The sequence below is a fragment of the Diadema setosum genome, chromosome 19, assembly GCF_964275005.1.
Source record: "Diadema setosum chromosome 19, eeDiaSeto1, whole genome shotgun sequence".
In the NCBI taxonomy this organism is placed as follows: domain Eukaryota; kingdom Metazoa; phylum Echinodermata; class Echinoidea; order Diadematoida; family Diadematidae; genus Diadema; species Diadema setosum.
This window is the reverse complement of record NC_092703.1, coordinates 8,521,192-8,540,605: the sequence shown is the minus strand read 5'-3', so window position 1 is coordinate 8,540,605 and position 19,414 is coordinate 8,521,192. Positions and strand designations below refer to the sequence as shown.

The 19,414-nt window shown below is 38.9% G+C and overlaps 1 protein-coding gene across 1 annotated transcript; it reads left to right on the top strand.

Annotated features, from left to right (window-relative positions):
• Positions 1 to 1,376: 1,376 nt before the first annotated feature.
• LOC140242976 (uncharacterized) lies at positions 1,377 to 10,550 on the top strand. Its single transcript, XM_072322717.1, has 7 exons — positions 1,377 to 1,736; positions 5,293 to 5,585; positions 6,378 to 6,433; positions 7,138 to 7,264; positions 7,974 to 8,098; positions 8,523 to 9,725; positions 10,138 to 10,550. The coding sequence occupies exons 1-7, from the start codon at positions 1,377 to 1,379 to the stop codon at positions 10,548 to 10,550; spliced, it is 2,577 nt and encodes an 858-aa protein (XP_072178818.1).
• The last annotated feature ends 8,864 nt before the right edge of the window (positions 10,551 to 19,414 follow it).

The window sequence follows — 19,414 nt, the reverse complement described above, 5'->3', positions numbered from 1 at the left end:
TCTGTGTATGTTCTAAGTGACATTTACAGATTGTATATTCACAATATACCTTGAAGCGTAAGAAAAGAGTAATGTACAATCAATCTTTGCCCCTTCACATAGTACACAGTATATCTTAAAGTGGGGTGCCAAATGGTGCCCCCACCCCATCCACTCAGAAATTTTTTGTATGAAGCTGCCATGCAATTGCTGAAATGTGAAAACGCCCTGCAGTGATTAACCAATCAGATCTGCATCTTATCAGTGTACAACTTGTATTGTGCTTATCATTAAGGTCCTAACAATGCCAACCTTTGCCAAGACTTAAAAGTTTGCATGAAGAAATAGAGAAACAATAAGGGATGGGCTACAGAGACACACTTGATCTAAAATATACAAGTAGCCTACAGGAAAAAAAAAAGAGAAATAAAGTGAGACAAAATAGAGAAAACGAAGTATAGAAGAAGTAAGAGAGAAATAGAATAGAATACTAGCAGAATGTATGGCAGGTGGAAAACAAGAACGCAACAGCAAAATTGATGTCTCCAGAGGTGGTAGGTACATTATTGAATCGCCATAGTTCTTGATAGTAACCATACCAAAGCGTTCCTGGTGATTTTTGCCACATACCCGATACTTGTTTGTTTGCTTGTCCCCTATTTATAGGCCATGTTTTTGTACAAACTTCGCATAAAGACTAGAATAACAAATCAACAGCGAACATCATTAGTATCGAGCGGTCGCGATCGTAAAAGTCCTTTGTTCTCGACTCTTTTCACCACTTTATTCCCCTACGGTAGGACGCAGAATTGCCCATTCATCGGAGTATCGATTTGGCTTTCAGGCGATAATATCGACCGTCGACCGCGTAATTCCTTGCCTGCCCTTTTCAGTGCAGGGCAAAAAACAAGAGTAGAAGGGATTTAGGGGCACTCCTCTTTTATATCTCTGCCGCGGTTGTGAAGGGGCGAGATGTGTTTTGTGCACGGCCATCCCATAGGAACGACGGGTTGACGGGTAGTACTAGGTCCAATCACTTCAGCATTGAGAATGTGGATGAAACGCACACACGCACACGACACGGACATACTTTACACCAGCACGCAAAAGTGACATCGGAATGCCAAAAACTTTCCCCGCTCTTTTAATAATTTGATACGAATACTGCTTAATCACGGCGAGACGTATATCCATGGAATAGACAAAGGATTATGATAAGTTTGATTGCGAAACGATCATGTGGATCTCCTTAAGGTCAAGCAACTTAAGGGTAACTTGATGGTGTCCCATTTCGCGTGCACGATTTTGTGTCGTTTAAGAAGATGACTTGTTGCCATGGCTACACGGACATAGGACCCAACATCGTTGTGAGATCTTAATGACGATGGCCCTGGAACATGGCTAGCGTAGCACTGGTCATTCCCAGCCCCGTCAAGCCGGTGATGTCGCCGGCGCCGATCATTCGACCGCGGGGTGGTAGTCCGGGTCGCGAAGCTGCGGCGGAGGAAGAAGACCAGGTCGACGGTGAGAGCGGCAGCACCAGTGGAGGTGGTGGTGGTGGTGGTGGTGGAGGAGGAGGAGGAGGAGGAGGAGGGAGATTGGGAGGGAGGGGTCAAGGAGATGGAAAGCGGCGGAGATCGAAGTCTGATTGCACGGTGCTGCGGAAGAAAGTTGGTGGATATGTCTTAGGGGATGTGATTGGTGAGGGATCCTTTGCCAAGGTCCGCCTCGGGACACACATCTTGACCCAGGAACAGGTGAGTGACCTCACAAGGACTACTGAGTGAGAATACGTAGTAACATTCGTCACCATGGCGACGCTGAAGATGACGATTTTGGTTCTTCTCTTTCTACCTTTTTTGTTCGTTCTTTTTTCTTTTTCTGCTTCCATCTTTTTCTATATGATACTCATCTTTAAGAAATTCACAAAAACTTATTTCGGTAACCACTACTGCACATCCTTCTCCAACTTATAGAACAATCGTCAAAACTACAGATACGACCACTCTGATTATCGTTATTGTTATTTCTACTACGGAATGGTATCTGTATTCATGGTATTAGCAGCAAATATCGGTAATGGAGAAGATGGTGATCGGAATAGTACTCGCATGGGAACCATTGGTATCAATAGCATAATCTGATTATCACTATGATTATTATCAATGTCACTATTGTTTGAATATTACCATGACCATTGTTCCTTCAGTGTTGGCGTTATTGCTGCCGTCATCCATGTTCATATAGTGAAAAAAAAAATCATGAATAAAAGGTCAGCCAGACGAAAAGGAGCTTCCTCCCCTTTCAGAGTTAAATGACATAGCGCACATTGGACGCTCGTCTTCCAATCTAAATTCCCAATATTTCGAAAATCTTCTTCAATTCTACGAAAAGACCTTCCTCCACGTCTACGAGTTTCCTCGAATTTCCTAAAATTGTAAAATGGCCCTAAAGAACGCGGAAATACAACCATATATTTCATGATATTCGATTCATGACTTATGCTTAAAAAGAGTCTTACGGATAAGGTAGAGTTTCTTATCGTCAATTGGATTAATTGGTGGTCAGCTTTCGACACCTCGCCGTGAACGGACAAAGTGTTCATCTTCATGTACATGTGGATTGAGTGAATGCAGCAATACTCTTAGAACACATCAGTAAAAGTTTGGGGGAAAATAGGACAATCAGTTTAAAAGTCTCTGCGCTGTCACTGCTGGATGAGAAGACTACTGCAGATTATGATATCGCATGCGTAGAACAATATAAAAAAAAGATTAAAGAGAATTAAAAGAGAATTTTACATTTTTTTTTTTTGAGGGGGGGGGGTACAGTACACATTCCCTCGACTTGTCACTGACGTATGTTATGGAAGGGTAGCATAATACCCCCTGCCTTCTGAAAGAGGCAAGTCATAAGTGCTCTTTCACTGTGCACGAAAAATGAAAATAATTTAATGATATGTTGAATTTTCTTTATAGGTTCTTTATAATTGTTCTACACACGTGACACCACAAGCTGTAGTAGTTTGCAATGGCAGCATGCCCTTGAAGCTTCAAAAATTTACTACTTTTGAAAGGATTGTCCGATTTTCCTCAAACTTTCACTGATATTCCTATCAATATTGCTGCATTTCTCAATTCGTGTGTATGAAAGTGAACTTGTCCTTTAACTCACTACAAATTTTAAACTTTACAGAAGCCGATAATTTTTCTCACAATCTGTTTGTTTGTTTGTTTGTTTGGTTTTTGGGGTGTGGGTGGGATCAATAATATAAGGCATAACGCTTATCAAAATTCATTCGTTATCCGGACATCAGAGTATCCAAGAAATATTTTTCGACTTAGACTGGAGCTCAAATCAGTCTTTGATTGTCTATTCTGAAGTATGATTGATTCTTATCTGAAATCATGGAGCGCAGCAGTGAAAGTGAGATGAAGCAAAACAACTTCTCAAGCTATGCACCTTCCTATATCCATGCAATGTCGCGTTCCGCATGCATGCGTAATTCTGGTACAACGATCATGTTAGAATGGTCAGCATCTGTTGAATGATCATATTTATTGTCTGAATATTACAAATACTTGAATACATAGGGCCTATAATCTGTAAAGGTTAAACAATCTGGACAAAATAGGATCTCCATCGGGCTGAGAAGAAAACTCTTCAGGAGATTTGTGGTATGCCCGCGTAATCAAAATTTCTCGATTCTCAGGAACAGGTCCTGGAGCTAACAAATACGTACGTGACCTTCACAGCACTAACCGCAACCTTGTCCGGCCGCATTCTCTCTGATTGTGCCTGGTCCACTAGTCGACGTTCTTTCTTATCTGCACGAGTTCCAGGATCAATACCGACAAATCAATGATTGTCTTGTAGTGATATTCCCGAAGCGGGCTCTGTTTGCGTTGTTGAATTTCACAAAAGCCCATTCGATTACAGTAGTCATCATTCGTCATAAGGCTACACACGCCGTACAGTGGGGGATTATATAACGTACTGGTACACGCGTTACTCCAGATCAATTCATGTTCACTTTTTGTGTACACAACAGTCTTTCTTTTGAAGATGTCTGTAACAAGCTCGCTTCGGTAGACTCTTTGTTGATATTACGGCCGCATGGTGTCGCCTTCTTTCTTAGGTCAAGTTGTTATTTGGGTAATGCGTTCAGATATATTACTTTTAAAGCATGATTGCAGGAAACGTGGCATTTTGTATTTGCAAAATATAAAACGATTCGGTTATAGATCTATAGGATGAGTTACCGACTCCATCAAAGCGTACGTTGCAATCTTGCATGGATCTTGGCCGACGAATATCACGGATATAATGTGCTAGTATCATACACACAAATATATTGTAGTTTTGTTCAAACTTAATAAATTGGTCATAATACTGATAAAGTCTGCGTGTTTTGTCTAAACGTTTATCAACCCTTATAAAGTAATACTATCATCCAACGGATTTTAATGTAAATCTATTTTCAAAGTCTTTTGGCCAAGAAATATCTGAATAAAGATATTTTTGAATCTTAGGAAAACATTAGACGAGAAAACGTGCTTCAACTTTCGATAAACAATATTTATGTCATAATTGCATATAATTTGTATACGTTTATGCAGACAGCATAATATACAAATGCTTTATGTTTCTGGCTTTTTATGCGTATCCGATTAGGCACCGTATATTCTCAATTGAACTACAGTGTACATTGTATAAGATCCTCTTAAGTCATAGTCTCCCACCAATCAGACCCACAGCACTCAGTTGTACTGATGTTCCTGTGTATCGTTTTGAAATACATACACATGCATGTGTATATAATTTGTATCTATATTAGATACACATATTAGTTAATATTAATTAATATATCAACGAATGTTGGCGGGTGGGGTTGACCAAATGCCGATGGCACATGACCAAAAATGAGCAAAAATAAAAAAATAAATAAAATAAAAAAGCCCATGGGAGATTACACTCCTAAACCCAATTACAAAACAAAGAAAATAAAAGGAGCCCCCCCCCCGGGGGGGGGGGGGGGGGGGTTAAACCTAACCCCACCCACCCCGTAGATCCGCCACTGAAATATATGTACTAACGGTCTCTTGAGCACGTGATATCAAAGACAGTTACGAAACTTTATGATTTGCACAACAAAATAGGCCTACACGCCTTATTTCTTTTACTATAAGTTTACACAGACATGACAGAGGCATACCTGTGCTCTACATATAATACCTTACACAATCAATGGATTTACACCATTCGTGTCATTTTTTTTTTCTCTCTCTCTCTTTATCTCCCTCGTGTTATAAGGTTGCCGTCAAGGTTATCGATAAAAAGCTGATCGCCAATCGGGACTACGTGCGCAAGAATCTCCGGCGCGAAGCGGTCGTGCTGCAGAAGATGCGACACCCGAATATCGCGCGCCTCTACGAGGTGCTGGAGACGGCCAGCAACTACTACATCGTCATGGAGCTCGCTGAGGGGGGCACGTTCATGCAGTTCCTGTGTCGCCGCCGGAAGCTGAGCGAGCGCGAGACCCGGAAGTACATGCGACAGCTGGTGTCGGCAGTTGATCATATGCATCACCATGATGTCGTTCATAGGTGTGTATTCAAGGAAGAAATAATCGATCATTACAAAGCACGGTGCAATTAATGATTGATTATGTAATATATTTCATTATAGACGAATTCATACTTTCGATAAGTTTCAGTGCAAATATCACTTAAAGAGGATAAATATCTGTATCAAAATGTTCATTGATATCAATCAAAAGTTTGTGGATCCGTGTATAACAAAGATGTATACATGCATGTGTGATATATTCCAACTTTTATACACGAATATAATACTTCTGATCCTTGCAACGTTCACTTGAAATAGTAATATTTGCCCACTGTTTTGATGCAGATTTTGAAGAAAAGAATTAATTCATAGTAAAGTAAATATGAAGAGAACTTATTGGAATTTGGGGATTGTACCCGAAATGAAAACAACCCTTTTAATGTGAGCTCAAATCATAATGATACAAAACAGAAAGACACGTAATGACACTCATCTTACGAAGATATGAAATGATCGATGTAAGCCTATGATTATGACAGCAATTAATGACGAAATTATCAATTCTACTATCATAATATTTCAAACTCTTTACCCTAGAATCTTAAAATAAGAGATGAACTTTATTTCCGAATCGATTACTGGCATTGCGACCATTATGACTTTATACAATGAATAAATCAACAATGCATCCGTTGACGGTGGCATAAAGTCTGACCCACAAGACACGACAAGATCTTGTCGCCGCTTGTTTGTAGGCCTACTGAAATAAGCTGATTGATAAATGTTTCTTTTGTAGCGAGATGATTATTTCTTGTTTCCCTTTATTTCAGGGATATCAAGATCGAGAACTTTCTCCTCGATGCGGACCAGAACCTCAAAGTCATTGGTGAGTACCGTGATTATGACGCGATAGAGATCAGTAATGAATCACAAGGACATAGTTGGTGGCGCTATATGCAAGAATGCCGGGTCGATGAAAGTATTAATAGTGGAGGCTATCAGTCTTTTGTGAAGCAATATAATACATAAGTAGGGTTGATGGGGAATGTCGTCCCCGGAACATAATTCTGTATATACGAATAGTTAATAGATACTTGTCTTCTTCTTCGTGACATTGTAGTCAGCATTAATATACGACATATTGATCTGTTCTGTAAAAAGTAATTGAATCTCGTGACTCTCCAAAGAGTTGTTTTCCCCCAAAGAAGACATTGAAGACAAACCGTTTGTGCAGTTTTGTTCATTTTGTTGTAGAGCTCAATTATCATGCTGATTAGGGCCCTGTTTCACAAACGATGTTAGGATAACGACTCCTGCTAGAATAGCAACTTTCCGTGGCTACAGCCAATCAGGAAGCTGGATTCTTGTTGTTACCATGACAATTGCCATTCCAGCAAGAGCTGCTGTCGTAGCCTCTTTGGTCTGTCATCAAACATTAATTTTGAGCATTGAGAGCCGATGGTTTTGGCGTATTTTGACCCATCGTATCTCATAAACCAATGAAAGGCATCTCAGTCCATCGCGTACGAGCAAAGGTTACGACAGTTACGATGTATCCCGCTGTATAAACAACATGTCTCATTTCTTCAGATTTCGGGCTGAGCAACATTCTCGGGCACGACGGCTTGTTGCGGACGCAGTGCGGATCGCCAGCCTACGCCGCCCCGGAGATCTTCTGCAACTCGAGCTATGGACCCGCTGTTGACATATGGAGCATGTGAGTCAATCTGTTCAGCATAACAATTGTGTCCCTCCCCCCCCCCCCCCCATATCTATCTCACATTCAGGCTTTGGGGGGTTGATCTGCTCATGGACCTACAGGAATAGCCAAATGATATCTTCCCATTTTCTTCATTATTTTAAAACTCAGGCAATTGAATAGTTTCCTCTACCTCGAGGATAAGACTTGCAACCTTTTGACATATTTCCGCCTTGGATGATATTTCATTGATGATGATATTATCTTGGTACATTGCAATCAACTGAAGTAGATACTTGAAGGGATTACGAGTCTTATATCATTCCTTTATAATTCACGAGAACACAATGAAAACATTGACGTCATTTATTGCGTTAAAGTGTCGCGAGTAGCCGAAGGCAATACACGTTTTCAACTTTTGTATGAACTGTAACAAAAGGATGTTTCAAACTATCGTGGATATCATTCATCGTGTTACATACTTCACAACACATTCGAGTTGCCTTTGCCCCCCCCCCCCAAAAAAAAAGAGACGCAGCAGAAACATAACAAATGAAACAAATACAACAATGTACATAAAAGTTACAAAAGGGCCACCAACAATAGCATAATTTGGAGCCAAACCTATATTGACAAAAACATATTAAAGTGATTCAACGAAATCATGATCAAGATTGAACACAATCATGACGCGTGGGTTTTCCTCTGGACTCTTCCACTTCTCTAGAGGGGTGAACATGTATGCTATGCTGACGGGCGAGCTTCCCTTCGTAGTGGATCCACCAAACAACATGAGCAAATTGCACACCAGAATTCTGCAGGGTGTAAAACTACCAGAAGGAATGACCACGGGTAAGTTTTTTTTTTTTTTTGTCTCTTTATTCTCCGTCTTTCCGTCATTCCTTTTTATTTCCTTCTCATTTTTTACTCTGCTGTAATTATTCTGTGAATCAGATTGCGTGTCTTCTAAGCAAACTTTTTTCCCAATAGTGGCATTCCTTTAGTCCTCCTAATAGATGTTGGTGTATATATTTCACATCGACGTGAACAGATCAATATCATAAAATCGTTTCACTTGTGAAAGCATGAATATTGATAGCAATGTAAACCTAAGTAAACTCACATCGACTTTTTCTAAATCACTCTATGATGAAAGAATTATTATACTGGTAGACCTTATGGATACTGATAAATTATGAAAAATGACTCGGGCAGTCACTGCTCACATTAAGATTCTACGTAAATGTTTGTTTTTTGTTTGAAATTCTTGTTTCAGACTGCAAAGATCTGCTTCGGAAATTACTGGAACCGAAAGAAAATGTCCGCATCAGACTACCAGACGTAATGCGCCATCCCTGGATCAACAGAGGGTACTCGAGGCGCCTCTACCCTTCCCGCTTCGGGGATACACCGGAGCGAATCCCAGTGGATCACCGAATCATCAGCGCCTTGGTTCAATGCGGACATCGGGAAGATGTTGTCCTGGCATCGGTGCAGGAGAATAGACCCGCCCCCGAGAACGCTGCCTACTGCCTATTGGCCAAGCGCATCGCGATGGGATGGGGCTATCCGGACAGTAACCATGGCAACGGATCAGTGGTTGATACGGAGCGAAGCGATATGACTTCCCTCGTTACAGGACTAGGCGGTGACGATGAGACGAGTATGGACACGGAAGCCACGCCCAGTCCACCTGTTGCACTTCGTCGGCCAGTCAGTGGGCGTGGAACGAGAAGCATGGCTGCAAAGGAGAAGGATTACGAGATGGAAGGCAGATTTAAGAGCAATCGGGTCGAATTGGACGGTATTCCACCCATCAGTCACACGCAAACACGACCAAAATCGCCAACGAAACGAGAAATTCAAGACGATTTACGAAAAGCTTGGAACAAAATACAAACGCCTGTTCCAGATGTTGAAAATAACACCGATGAACATGACAACCATGACATCTTGATGAACCCGCCCAACGATGGCAATGACAAACTCTCGAACGATACCAAAATGGACTCCAGCGACTCCCTGGCTAACAAGTCGAAGCCTGCCCGGGCGGGAACTGAGGATGCTTTCATCGTCCAGTTGAACAAACGCCAAAATGGCGTCCTTCCTGTCAAACCCGGAACCGCCCCGACTTTATCGATGCTCGATCAGGGCAGTGCGCGTTTCCGGCCCACGTTTCAAAGCAACGCGTGCATTTTCATTGTGAACGGGAAGATCACTGCTGCGGATCAGCTGGTAGGGCGTTCCGCGGGACGCCACCGCGCCGTGTCGGGTCTTCACAGAGCGTCAACCGGCGACGCGGAAAGGCTGATCTACACGAAACGGGGTCTTGAGAAGGCCAGGTCAGTACCAGCCCCTGTGAATGTCGACAACACAACGACGGCAAAGATCGGAGACATTGACGAGTCCCAGGGCATGGAATCGACGCTACCAACGGATGGAGTGGTTGGGCCGCTTGCCTTGCCCTATCAGCCACACAGTACGTAGGCCTAATATGTCTATGTTATCATATTTTGCAGGATGATTAGTGCCGTATCAATATGTCATCTCGAATAGCTGAATCTTGTACAGTTAAAGCAATAAAAATTGTCAGTTTGTCAGATATTTATACTAAAAGACAGCGAAATTCTAAATCTTTTCTATTGCCGCAAATGGCAAAAAAGGGAGAAAAATTAAGGCATTAAACACGCGGACGATTGTTGAACATGTGATCATTTTGATACAAACAGATTCTTTAAAGTCAGGCGTGATTATATATAGCAGGGAATTTCCTCCTTTTATTGTGTATGTAACATCTCACTTGCTTTTTGCCCCTATACTGCAGAACCTCACTGATGAATTTCCATTAATTTAATTTCCATCATGTGTTTTTCCCCCCTTCACCAATATAGATGCGTTTCCTGGACATCGTCTGGGGACGAACTTTGCCACACCTGTGTCGAGTTCCCGCCCAGTCAACCGCTACATGTCTGTCACCACGCCTTCCTCCGCGCTGGCGGGACATTCCCCGTACCACCAGCATCATTACCATGGCAACCGTCAAACTGGCTTCCGACATGGGCGTCACCAACGATCTTTCACGGCTCCTTCGCTCCAGGGACGCGTTCAGTCGGCTCTGCCACCGTCACCCGCCAAATCATCCCTGGCGCATGGGGCCCAAGCCAGTGGGAGAAGTAAGCCGGCCAAGGCAGTGGCGTGGCAGGACCAAACCGGTACCACGCTACCTGCAACTTCGTTAAGACACAAGTCCAAGCCAAAGGAACTGCCAAATATCAACGGCTTCCATGGCTATCGAAAGATCTGAATTTTTTATGGCGATGATAATGAAAGAGGAATATAATCAGAAAGGAAGAAAGAAAGAAAGAAAGAAAGAAGCAGAATGAGGGAATGGAGAAGCAACAAGAAGATGATGTCGATATCGCGTAACAAGAAAAAAGTACAAAGCTTATTAGATAACTGTGCGTGGAGAAATACCATCATTCCCCAAAATTCGCACCAATCGTTCATCATTCACTCAAAGTGCTTGATTATGATCATTGATGTACTTTGTCATGTTTTAATTCAAAATATTGATATTTAGATGCAAAACTTTAAAGATCGCGGTACATGGGTAGCTGTCACACAGACCACTACGAAAGACAAAAGCGCAGAAGACAAGATGCGACAACGGCGCGGGGCAACTCGGTAGAGCTTGAGGCGTCATGCATTTGCCCCTTGAATGTAAGAATATGCGTTGATGGAAAATAATTCTAACTGAGGAAAAAAAAAATGGACGTTGTGCTCCTTTGGGACTTGTTGAATGGACTCCATGACAAGAATGATTCATTTCATTACTTTTGTCTGTTAATTTTTTTGTCATTTTTTTTATCTTTATTTATTATCATTTTTTTTTTTTTTTTGCTGACTGTTTTTTTTTCTCCTTTTTCTTTTTTCTTTCTGTGCACCCATTCTCTATCAAACATTAACTCGAAGGTAAAGGCGTGGTCAGGAACACTTTTACTGTTTTGGTGGTATGGGTTCTATCAATCTCGGCACGAAGGTACAGTACATTTTTAATTTAGAAAAAAAAATAGTCAATCGGAACTTTATTACGATTCGTCGGGCAGGATAGGCCCTATATACAAACTTTTGATGGTAAACGTTACAAATAAAATCTTTCTCAACTGTATAGGTAAAGATTCGCGTCACACCAACAGCGCATATCAAAAATGACGCGATGCATTCCATGCGAAATTATCGATGATGATTCCGGGGAATGTTTCTTTTATTTTTCCTGAGAGCATACTAGTAGTGACTTAACACCTATCACCTAAATTTGCTATTAAGTGACTGTGAAAAATCTTAAAAAATAATAGAAAATATGACGCTGCACTCTGATGTGCTTTCGAAATTCATGAAATTAACAAAATGCGAGTGATTAAATAGATAAGAAAGAACTTACAAAACACAATTCGTCGCCATTAACACGATTAAGGGCAAATGGAAAGTGAGTTTTGCGCGCTTTGCTAATTATGCTGTAACAATGAGAACCTGTAGATAAGAAGTTATATCATGCAATTTGACCGACACTCCTAACAGCTTTCAATATTCTTTTCGGGATCATTTTTGTGTGACATAACATTATTTTTTTTTATTCATATATCTTTATTACCTTCTGACTGCGCCGTTATGCCAAAATGACGGGTAAAAATCTAGAACTCATATTTTAAATTCAATATTACGCTAAGAAAAAAAAATGTAATGTTGACTACTATAGTTTAAGCTGTTGTTTTATAAGAAACATACGGGTTTATTTTGTACGAGACAATCATTACGGTACTTAATTTATCCTATCACTTGTAAGCTATGGAAACTGCTCTCTATTTTGTGTCACATAAGAAAATTGTCCTCATCATTTAACGATATGACACATGAAAGGTCGACAAGAAGGCGTCATTGCATGTAATTGCATATTACGCACAGTAAAGCCCTCTGGGCATCTAATTATTATGTTTACATTTTATGTGACCTAGTGTACTTTGTTTTTGCTCTTTCGTCATTCTTTTTTTTTTTTTGTTAAATCAAGTAGTATAACTAATGGAAATGTTGATGAGGTTATTTTCATATGTTTCATTGTGTATGTACTAATCGTCATTGTTTTTCAAACGAGGACATGCTATCTAAGGCTACATATGAAATGTCAAATACAATGCGAAACAATATTAATTTTTAGATATGTTGTATACTAATGTTGAATATGTTATTCAACAATTTTTTTTTTCAATGTTTGTGTGTGGACAATCATAAGATATCCAGATGATAATATACGATATACAGGTGATATACGAAACTATCAAAGTGCTACTCACAGACACACTGTCTTTTTTTATTCACAGACCACTAATACTGTACTGCGATGATATTTCCAGCTGCCTGCCATACTTAGAATTATCACTTCTCGTCAAAGATTATGATCGGTGGTTCATAACAGAATTTTTTTTTTATTCATTATATAGAAGCTCTGTTCGACTTCCTGTACTGGAGACCCGATTACACTGATCCACTATCAGTATGCCCTATGTTACATAATTATCATGTATCATAAATTGGTGATATGGATCCTTGCCAAATGATTGGCCGAGAGCTGTCACGTGACAAGTTTTTCATCACGTTCATACTGCCTATTCAAAAGACCACACTTTACTATTCACTCATAACCGATCTGTGTAATGTGAACTATTTGTATATTGGCTGGATATGCAATCTGTATATTGTGATGTCCTCATACATATTTTCATCAATGCCTCGTGTATATTGTTTACAAAATGGTCGAATGATATTACGTACCGATGATAAGAGCAGTAATAATAATGATAAAACTAATAACAATATTACACTACTGTACTACTATTTACATTGCTAATAATAATAATGATGATGATGATGGTGATGATGATAATAAAAATAATAACAATAATAATAATAATAATACATGTAATTATAATAATAATAATGACAGTGATGATGATGATGATAATGAAGTAGAAGAATAAATCGCTCTGATAGCAATGATATTGATAATGTAATGACAATAATACCACCTGTAACAATTGTATCAAGATTAAATGAGACGTATATTATGTGTAAATGGAACATTACAAGGAAGTATAAAGAAAGGACGCCAGGACACACAAAATGATACTTGTTAGTACTCCATCTCGGTACTTTTATTATCGTACTGTTGAATACTAGTATTTTCTCCTCTCATTATTTATGTACAACATTTCACCTGTACCCAAGTGTGGCCTTCCACATTTTGGCAGGCCTGGGAACCTCTTTGTACAAAAGAAACAATCTTGCTGCATCATGAGATCTCGACAATCAATAAACGACAATAAAACATAATAACAGAAATAAATACGAAAGGAGACGGCGTGGGAACGACTGTGTAGAATTGGTGTCGGTACTGGCTATATATCGACTGTGTGTGCTTGTGTGTGTGTGTGTGGCTTCTTGAATGCATGTGTACTCAAAATCAATAATTTTGACATGAAAATATGAAATCTACCTTAAACAAATAAAACAGCACACAGGTGTGTATGGACGTCAGACAGTTACACAACGGACAGTCACAATGTATTGGTGTAGACAAAAATAACGTATCATCGAGCTTCGCTGGTTTGATGGCAAAGACAATGTTTACATTTCCATGGCATTTCATCAGGGGGAAAGAAAGAACCTTCCAGCGTTTGATGTTAGAGAATTCAATTTCTGTGACTCTGGGTTGTTTACCTTGCTTTAGAAATATTGTGTGTACCTGAAAAACAACTTCTATGGACAAATTAACACCTTCAATGATGTATTTTCAGACTCTCCATTTTCTAGCAAATATCCTACTTCTATTGTTTGATCGTCAAAGCTAAGTGACGAGAGATGTTCAAGAAAAAAAAAAAGCAACACCAGAATTGTGACATAACGCGACGCAGCAATGTTGTCTTTTTTCAGTTTTCTTGGCAGAAAAAGATTGAACCTGTCTGGACGAAAAAAAAATAAGGCAGATCCTTGTTACATAACCCCACATTTCTGATCCAATCAAATTCTATACACACTGTCTGTACAGACTTTCAGGAAATACACACCAGGTTGATAAAACATAAACTCTGACAAAATATACCACACAGTATGGGTTTTATCTCTCGTAAATAATATTCTAGAAAAATCTAAAATCACCTTCAGGAATCAAAAATATATACACATAATTTACCTCTCACAATTAATCAGTGCAGCTGTCAACGTAACTATGGACTATAGATATGTACATACCTTTTATACGCTGCGATAATACAAACACAAGTCTTGTGCAAGAACACCTCAATTTGGGTACCTTTAGATACATGCACATAAGCCTTCATGTGCACACTCACCGCTAACTTATATTGCAACAAAGGAGGGAAAAAAAATCAAGCACTTTACAGGGCCATGGAAGATACCTTTCCCCATCAAGTCCGGGGGAAAGGGGGGAGGGGGTAATCTTACTGCAGATATTATAATTCTGTCCACTCATTAAATTGGCAACTCTGAATTTTTTGGCGCTGACTGCACATCCTGAAATGGCAAAAGCAGTGGTGGATCCAGGGGGAGCGCCCCTTTTTCTGTTAAAAACAAAAGAAATAAAAAGAAAAAATGGGGGAGGGGTGCGTGTGCCCCCCCCCCCCCCCCCTTTCATTTTGTATAGGCACCTTCTTTACGGAATTCCTGGATCCGCTGCTGGGCGATAGAACAGATGGCTCCGGTTACCACTGTACATTCATGAAATCTGCATACTTTTTTGTGTGTGTGGTTTTTTTTTTTTTAAGATAAGACTCTAACAAAATTTGCCAATTCTCTTAAAAAAAAAAAAACTGTTGCCAATTAGGGAATTAGTGATGAAATCTAATTAGATTTGAATAGCCTTTGATAATTTCACCATCTAAATATACAGTAAATCAACCCCCCCCCCAAAAAAAAAGAAGAGATAAATAAATACATAAATAATTAGGTTCTAGTGAAGGTAGAGTTTTTAATTCTACCTCCTGAAATACTAGTATATGAATGACCCCCCCCCCCAAAAAAAAAAAAAAAAAATAATAATAATAATAAGAAGAAGAAGAAGAAGAAGAAATAAATGAAATAAAAAAAAAACAAATAATTAAATAGATAAATAAAAGTAATTGAATAAATAAATGAATATTTGAAAGAGATAACAGCACCAAACCAAAGTACTTAGTTTCCTTGGACTTGACAGGTCAATAAAATACACTGTACAGGGAATGAAATATGTCATGGAATGAGGACGAAGCAGGTTTGCCATGTTCAATAACCATGCATCAGAGGAAGTCTTTAGGTCTAGAACACTCCATCAAAGTTCATAGAACGTAAAAGAAAAAGAGGGGCTAATATCCAGACAAAATGTGGAAATAATTTTCTTGATAGGTGGCAATGCAAAGGAAAGTGCAGCCAAAATATTGGAATTTTATAAACACTTTTTCTTTTTGACACGGATGAGAGCCCAAAAGTCGTGAAACAAAACCTCATGTCTGCCATGAACACAGAATGAACCTCCTGATATTTGAAAGTCATTCTAGAAAGAAATGAAATTGAGTTGACCAAATAGACCATATGACTTTGGCAGTGACAAAATTTGTGTTACCTTTGAAAATAATAATAAGAATGATAATAATAATATTAACACTATTATTATTATTACCATTATTATTATTATTATTATTATTATTTTTATTATTATCATCATCATCAAATCCAAATCACATTCTTCAGTATATTTTTATTCTTCTGTGGTAAGTTTTGTTGTTGTTGTTTGCTACAACATATCAAACAGGTCGCCTCTATTCCCTCTGTGATAAGGTAGTTGTGGTTCAAAATCAACAACAGAGCAGGGCTTTACCTCATTAAATAAGGAATAAAGGCCGGGGAGATCCTGCTGAGATCATTACTCCCATTGAAATGAAATATATTTGCATTTGATGCATGGCTTTGGGGCAAAAATATGCCTTAGATGCAGAAACAGCACAAGAAAAAAAAAAAAACTTAGCGCTGCGTGATACACTGCAGAACCATATACAAAAACCAGTACGGATGCAAAGTGCTGGAATAGATACTTCTAATAGATGCTTTTAACATGCATCAAAGGCATAGGAGTCATGGCTGAGATACACCCACAAGTCAGTTGCTGCAATGTTACGCAGATACTGCACCCATTACAAATAGTTACACACGAATTCATGAATACAAGGGCAAGTCTATAATATACTTTGAAACATAAACACACAGAAATCCTTGAATCAACCCTGCAAAAAAAAAAAAAAGACACATCCCCTCCACCTCCCCCTCCCCCCCCCCCAAAAAAAAAAATGGTTCACAGAGAATGTCTTTTCTATTGCACTGAACATGTGTTAATATATCCTCTCTTAACAATTCCCACACTATTCCAATGAGCACTTGAAGATAATCAAATAAAAGTCTCTAATGATATCATACAAACTGAAAAAAAAAGTGTTTGAAAAGAAAGCAAAGAAGAAGCAACTATAAATATAACAAAAATTCAGAGTTTAAACTCTTTTTGAAAGTCAAAATGTGAAATGGTATTTAAAGTAAAGGACACAAAATAACTTGACAAACACAAATCATATATGACACAACACTGAACTATTCTGTGAGAAAGCATGACTTTGACTGAACACAGTGTTGTGTTCTAGACCTTGCCAAATTAATGAACATCAATTTTGAGTAAAATTATGCACAAGAAAAAAAAGAAAGAAGAAGAACGTAAGTGTAAGAGATTGGACATCAAGGCAAATAATTTACAAATCTGATTCACTGTACTTACTTAATTCACATCTGATGTTTTGAGCTTTGTAACAGAATTAATTTCATCATAAATCTTTCTCAAATATCTGTCGTTATTTTTCAACTGACATTTCTGTCTCTCACTACCATCCATCTCTTCCACCGAAATGTAATCGATACGTAATTTCTGGTCTAACAAAAGTCCACAAGGCCCTGTTTTTTTTTTTTACTTCACACGTGTCACAAGAAATACAGCTTTTCACTACAAAGCACATTCTGCAGTCCTACCCCTTTCATATCTTGTTTGCTTTACAGTCTTGAATGGCATACATCAATACTGGTTGATAGAGTGTACTATTTTCCAACTGAATGCACCTCAGGAATATTGCCTGATTTTCTGAGGGGTCACTTTTCTCTTTTAACACGGAATAGAGTTTACACACAAGATATCTGTGTTGAAATTTTATTTAAAACTTATCATACCCCCCATACGGTAATATCTTTTTGCTGGTTGAGACTGCGTTGATATACAAGGAGATAAAACAAAAAGACACTCATTCTAAATGGGTATCAAAAGAGTGTTCGACTGCCAATGGAACCAAAAAATACCACAAGTAAGTAAAATTCCATAAGCCATCCTTTCAGCCTCCCTATAAGCTTCTGATTAAAACCCAACATGGGGCATGCACAAATGTTGCAGAGAAATAAACTGGGACATGAAAGCAAAGTCAAAATACATTTCTCATTGCAAGAGTAGGGACACAGTTGAGCAAAAGTTGAAATTGATTCATGTACAGTGCACTCCCATTATGACAAACACCATTATAACAAAATTATGGTTACAATGAAGTAAAAATTCAGGCCGAAACATTATCCGCTCTATGTTTTTTTCTTTATTCAGCTATAACAAAATTTTGATATAAAGAAAGAAAATTGCCCGTCCCAAGGACTTCATCGTAACAGGAATCCACTGTACACCTGCTTGGGTGGAATGACACTTAGAAAACTGGTAGAAATACCTGGAATTTCTGCAGCTGGGACTAGTCAAGCTGACCGCACCTTCGTTACAAAAGAAAAACCTGTGCAAAAAAATAGTTGGCCTTTTTTTGTGGTATTTGAAACAAGAGGAGCTTGCTTTTTGAATGCAAAAGTGATGCTGCCCTCTACAGTTAAATCTTTGTTTCCGCTCTGTAAAAAAGTTGTGGAAGACTACTCACTGTGCCGCTGTACACTCTCTGAGATATTTAGAGGTTGTACACACAAAACAACATGACTTCATCCACATTCTGCAATAACAGGAAACTGATGAGTCTGCTCTGTATGTGATGACAATGTACTACACCTTGGTACATTTGATGGAAAAGAAGAAACACAACTCCTATATATCAAATTTCTTTAAATTTTAGTGTGCTGCCAAAACTATGCAAAACTAAAGATATAAACACAAATGCAAACATTAAACTCCTTGAAATGTTTAAAAAAAAAGAGAAGAGAATGGAAAAAAGGAAATTAGGATAAATGCCAACCCCAAAACAATAATTATATCTAAGGAGATGTTAATTCATATAGAGAGAGGTAAAGATGACTGAAATATCGTGACAAATTGTCAAATCTTGTCACATCTAGTCAAATCACACCCCCAATTCTCACTATCGCATACCAATGTAAAAGCTCCAACAGCAGCGGCGCTATTCAATTTCTATTACTGAATGTCTCGACTTACACAGTGCCAGTGCACAGTGTACACACACTGCACCATACCTCTGCATTACCGGAAGTGCACAAGTCAAAATTGAGAATGTGACCCTGCTTGGTTTCCTCATAAAGCAAAGTAAAACAAAGTGGTTCTAATAAAAGGTGGGTCGGCCCCAATGAAAGATGGGGCCCACCTTTTCTTAGGACCTCTTGGTTCGTGGATATCTCGGCCATTTCAAAACCGATTTTCATCAAATAAACTTTGAATTTGTCTTTATAGAATTGCATGCTCTTTCATACACCATATGAGTGGTTTCTCATTATCTCATAGAATGTTAAAACCTGAATCCCCATCTAAACCAGAACTATACCATCCCATGTAATCATGCGAGAGGTGCCTTTGCTTTATGTTGCATGAGCTCTTGGGGAAAATGCATCATGGGAGCTTACCCATTAGACTTGGGTTTCATCAACTCGACCGAGACATAGAGTAAAAGACCTGAAAAATCTTCTCAGAATACAAAATGCCAAAATGCCACTCATCACTGAATGTACAGCCAGCCAAACCACTGTGTATAAAAGACGAACATCATGTTGACTATATGTGAATTTGACAAAAATATTTGAAAAAAAAATGACACCAGTAGG

Excerpts from the sequence above, each read along its gene's own strand:
- LOC140242976 (XM_072322717.1), top strand. The coding sequence starts at position 1,377 with ATGGCTAGCGTAGCACTGGTCATTCCCAGCCCCGTCAAGCCGGTGATG. Across the intron at positions 5,586-6,377 it reads CACCATGATGTCGTTCATAG|GGATATCAAGATCGAGAACT; the intron begins GTGTGTATTCAA and ends CCTTTATTTCAG. Across the intron at positions 6,434-7,137 it reads CCAGAACCTCAAAGTCATTG|ATTTCGGGCTGAGCAACATT; the intron begins GTGAGTACCGTG and ends TCATTTCTTCAG.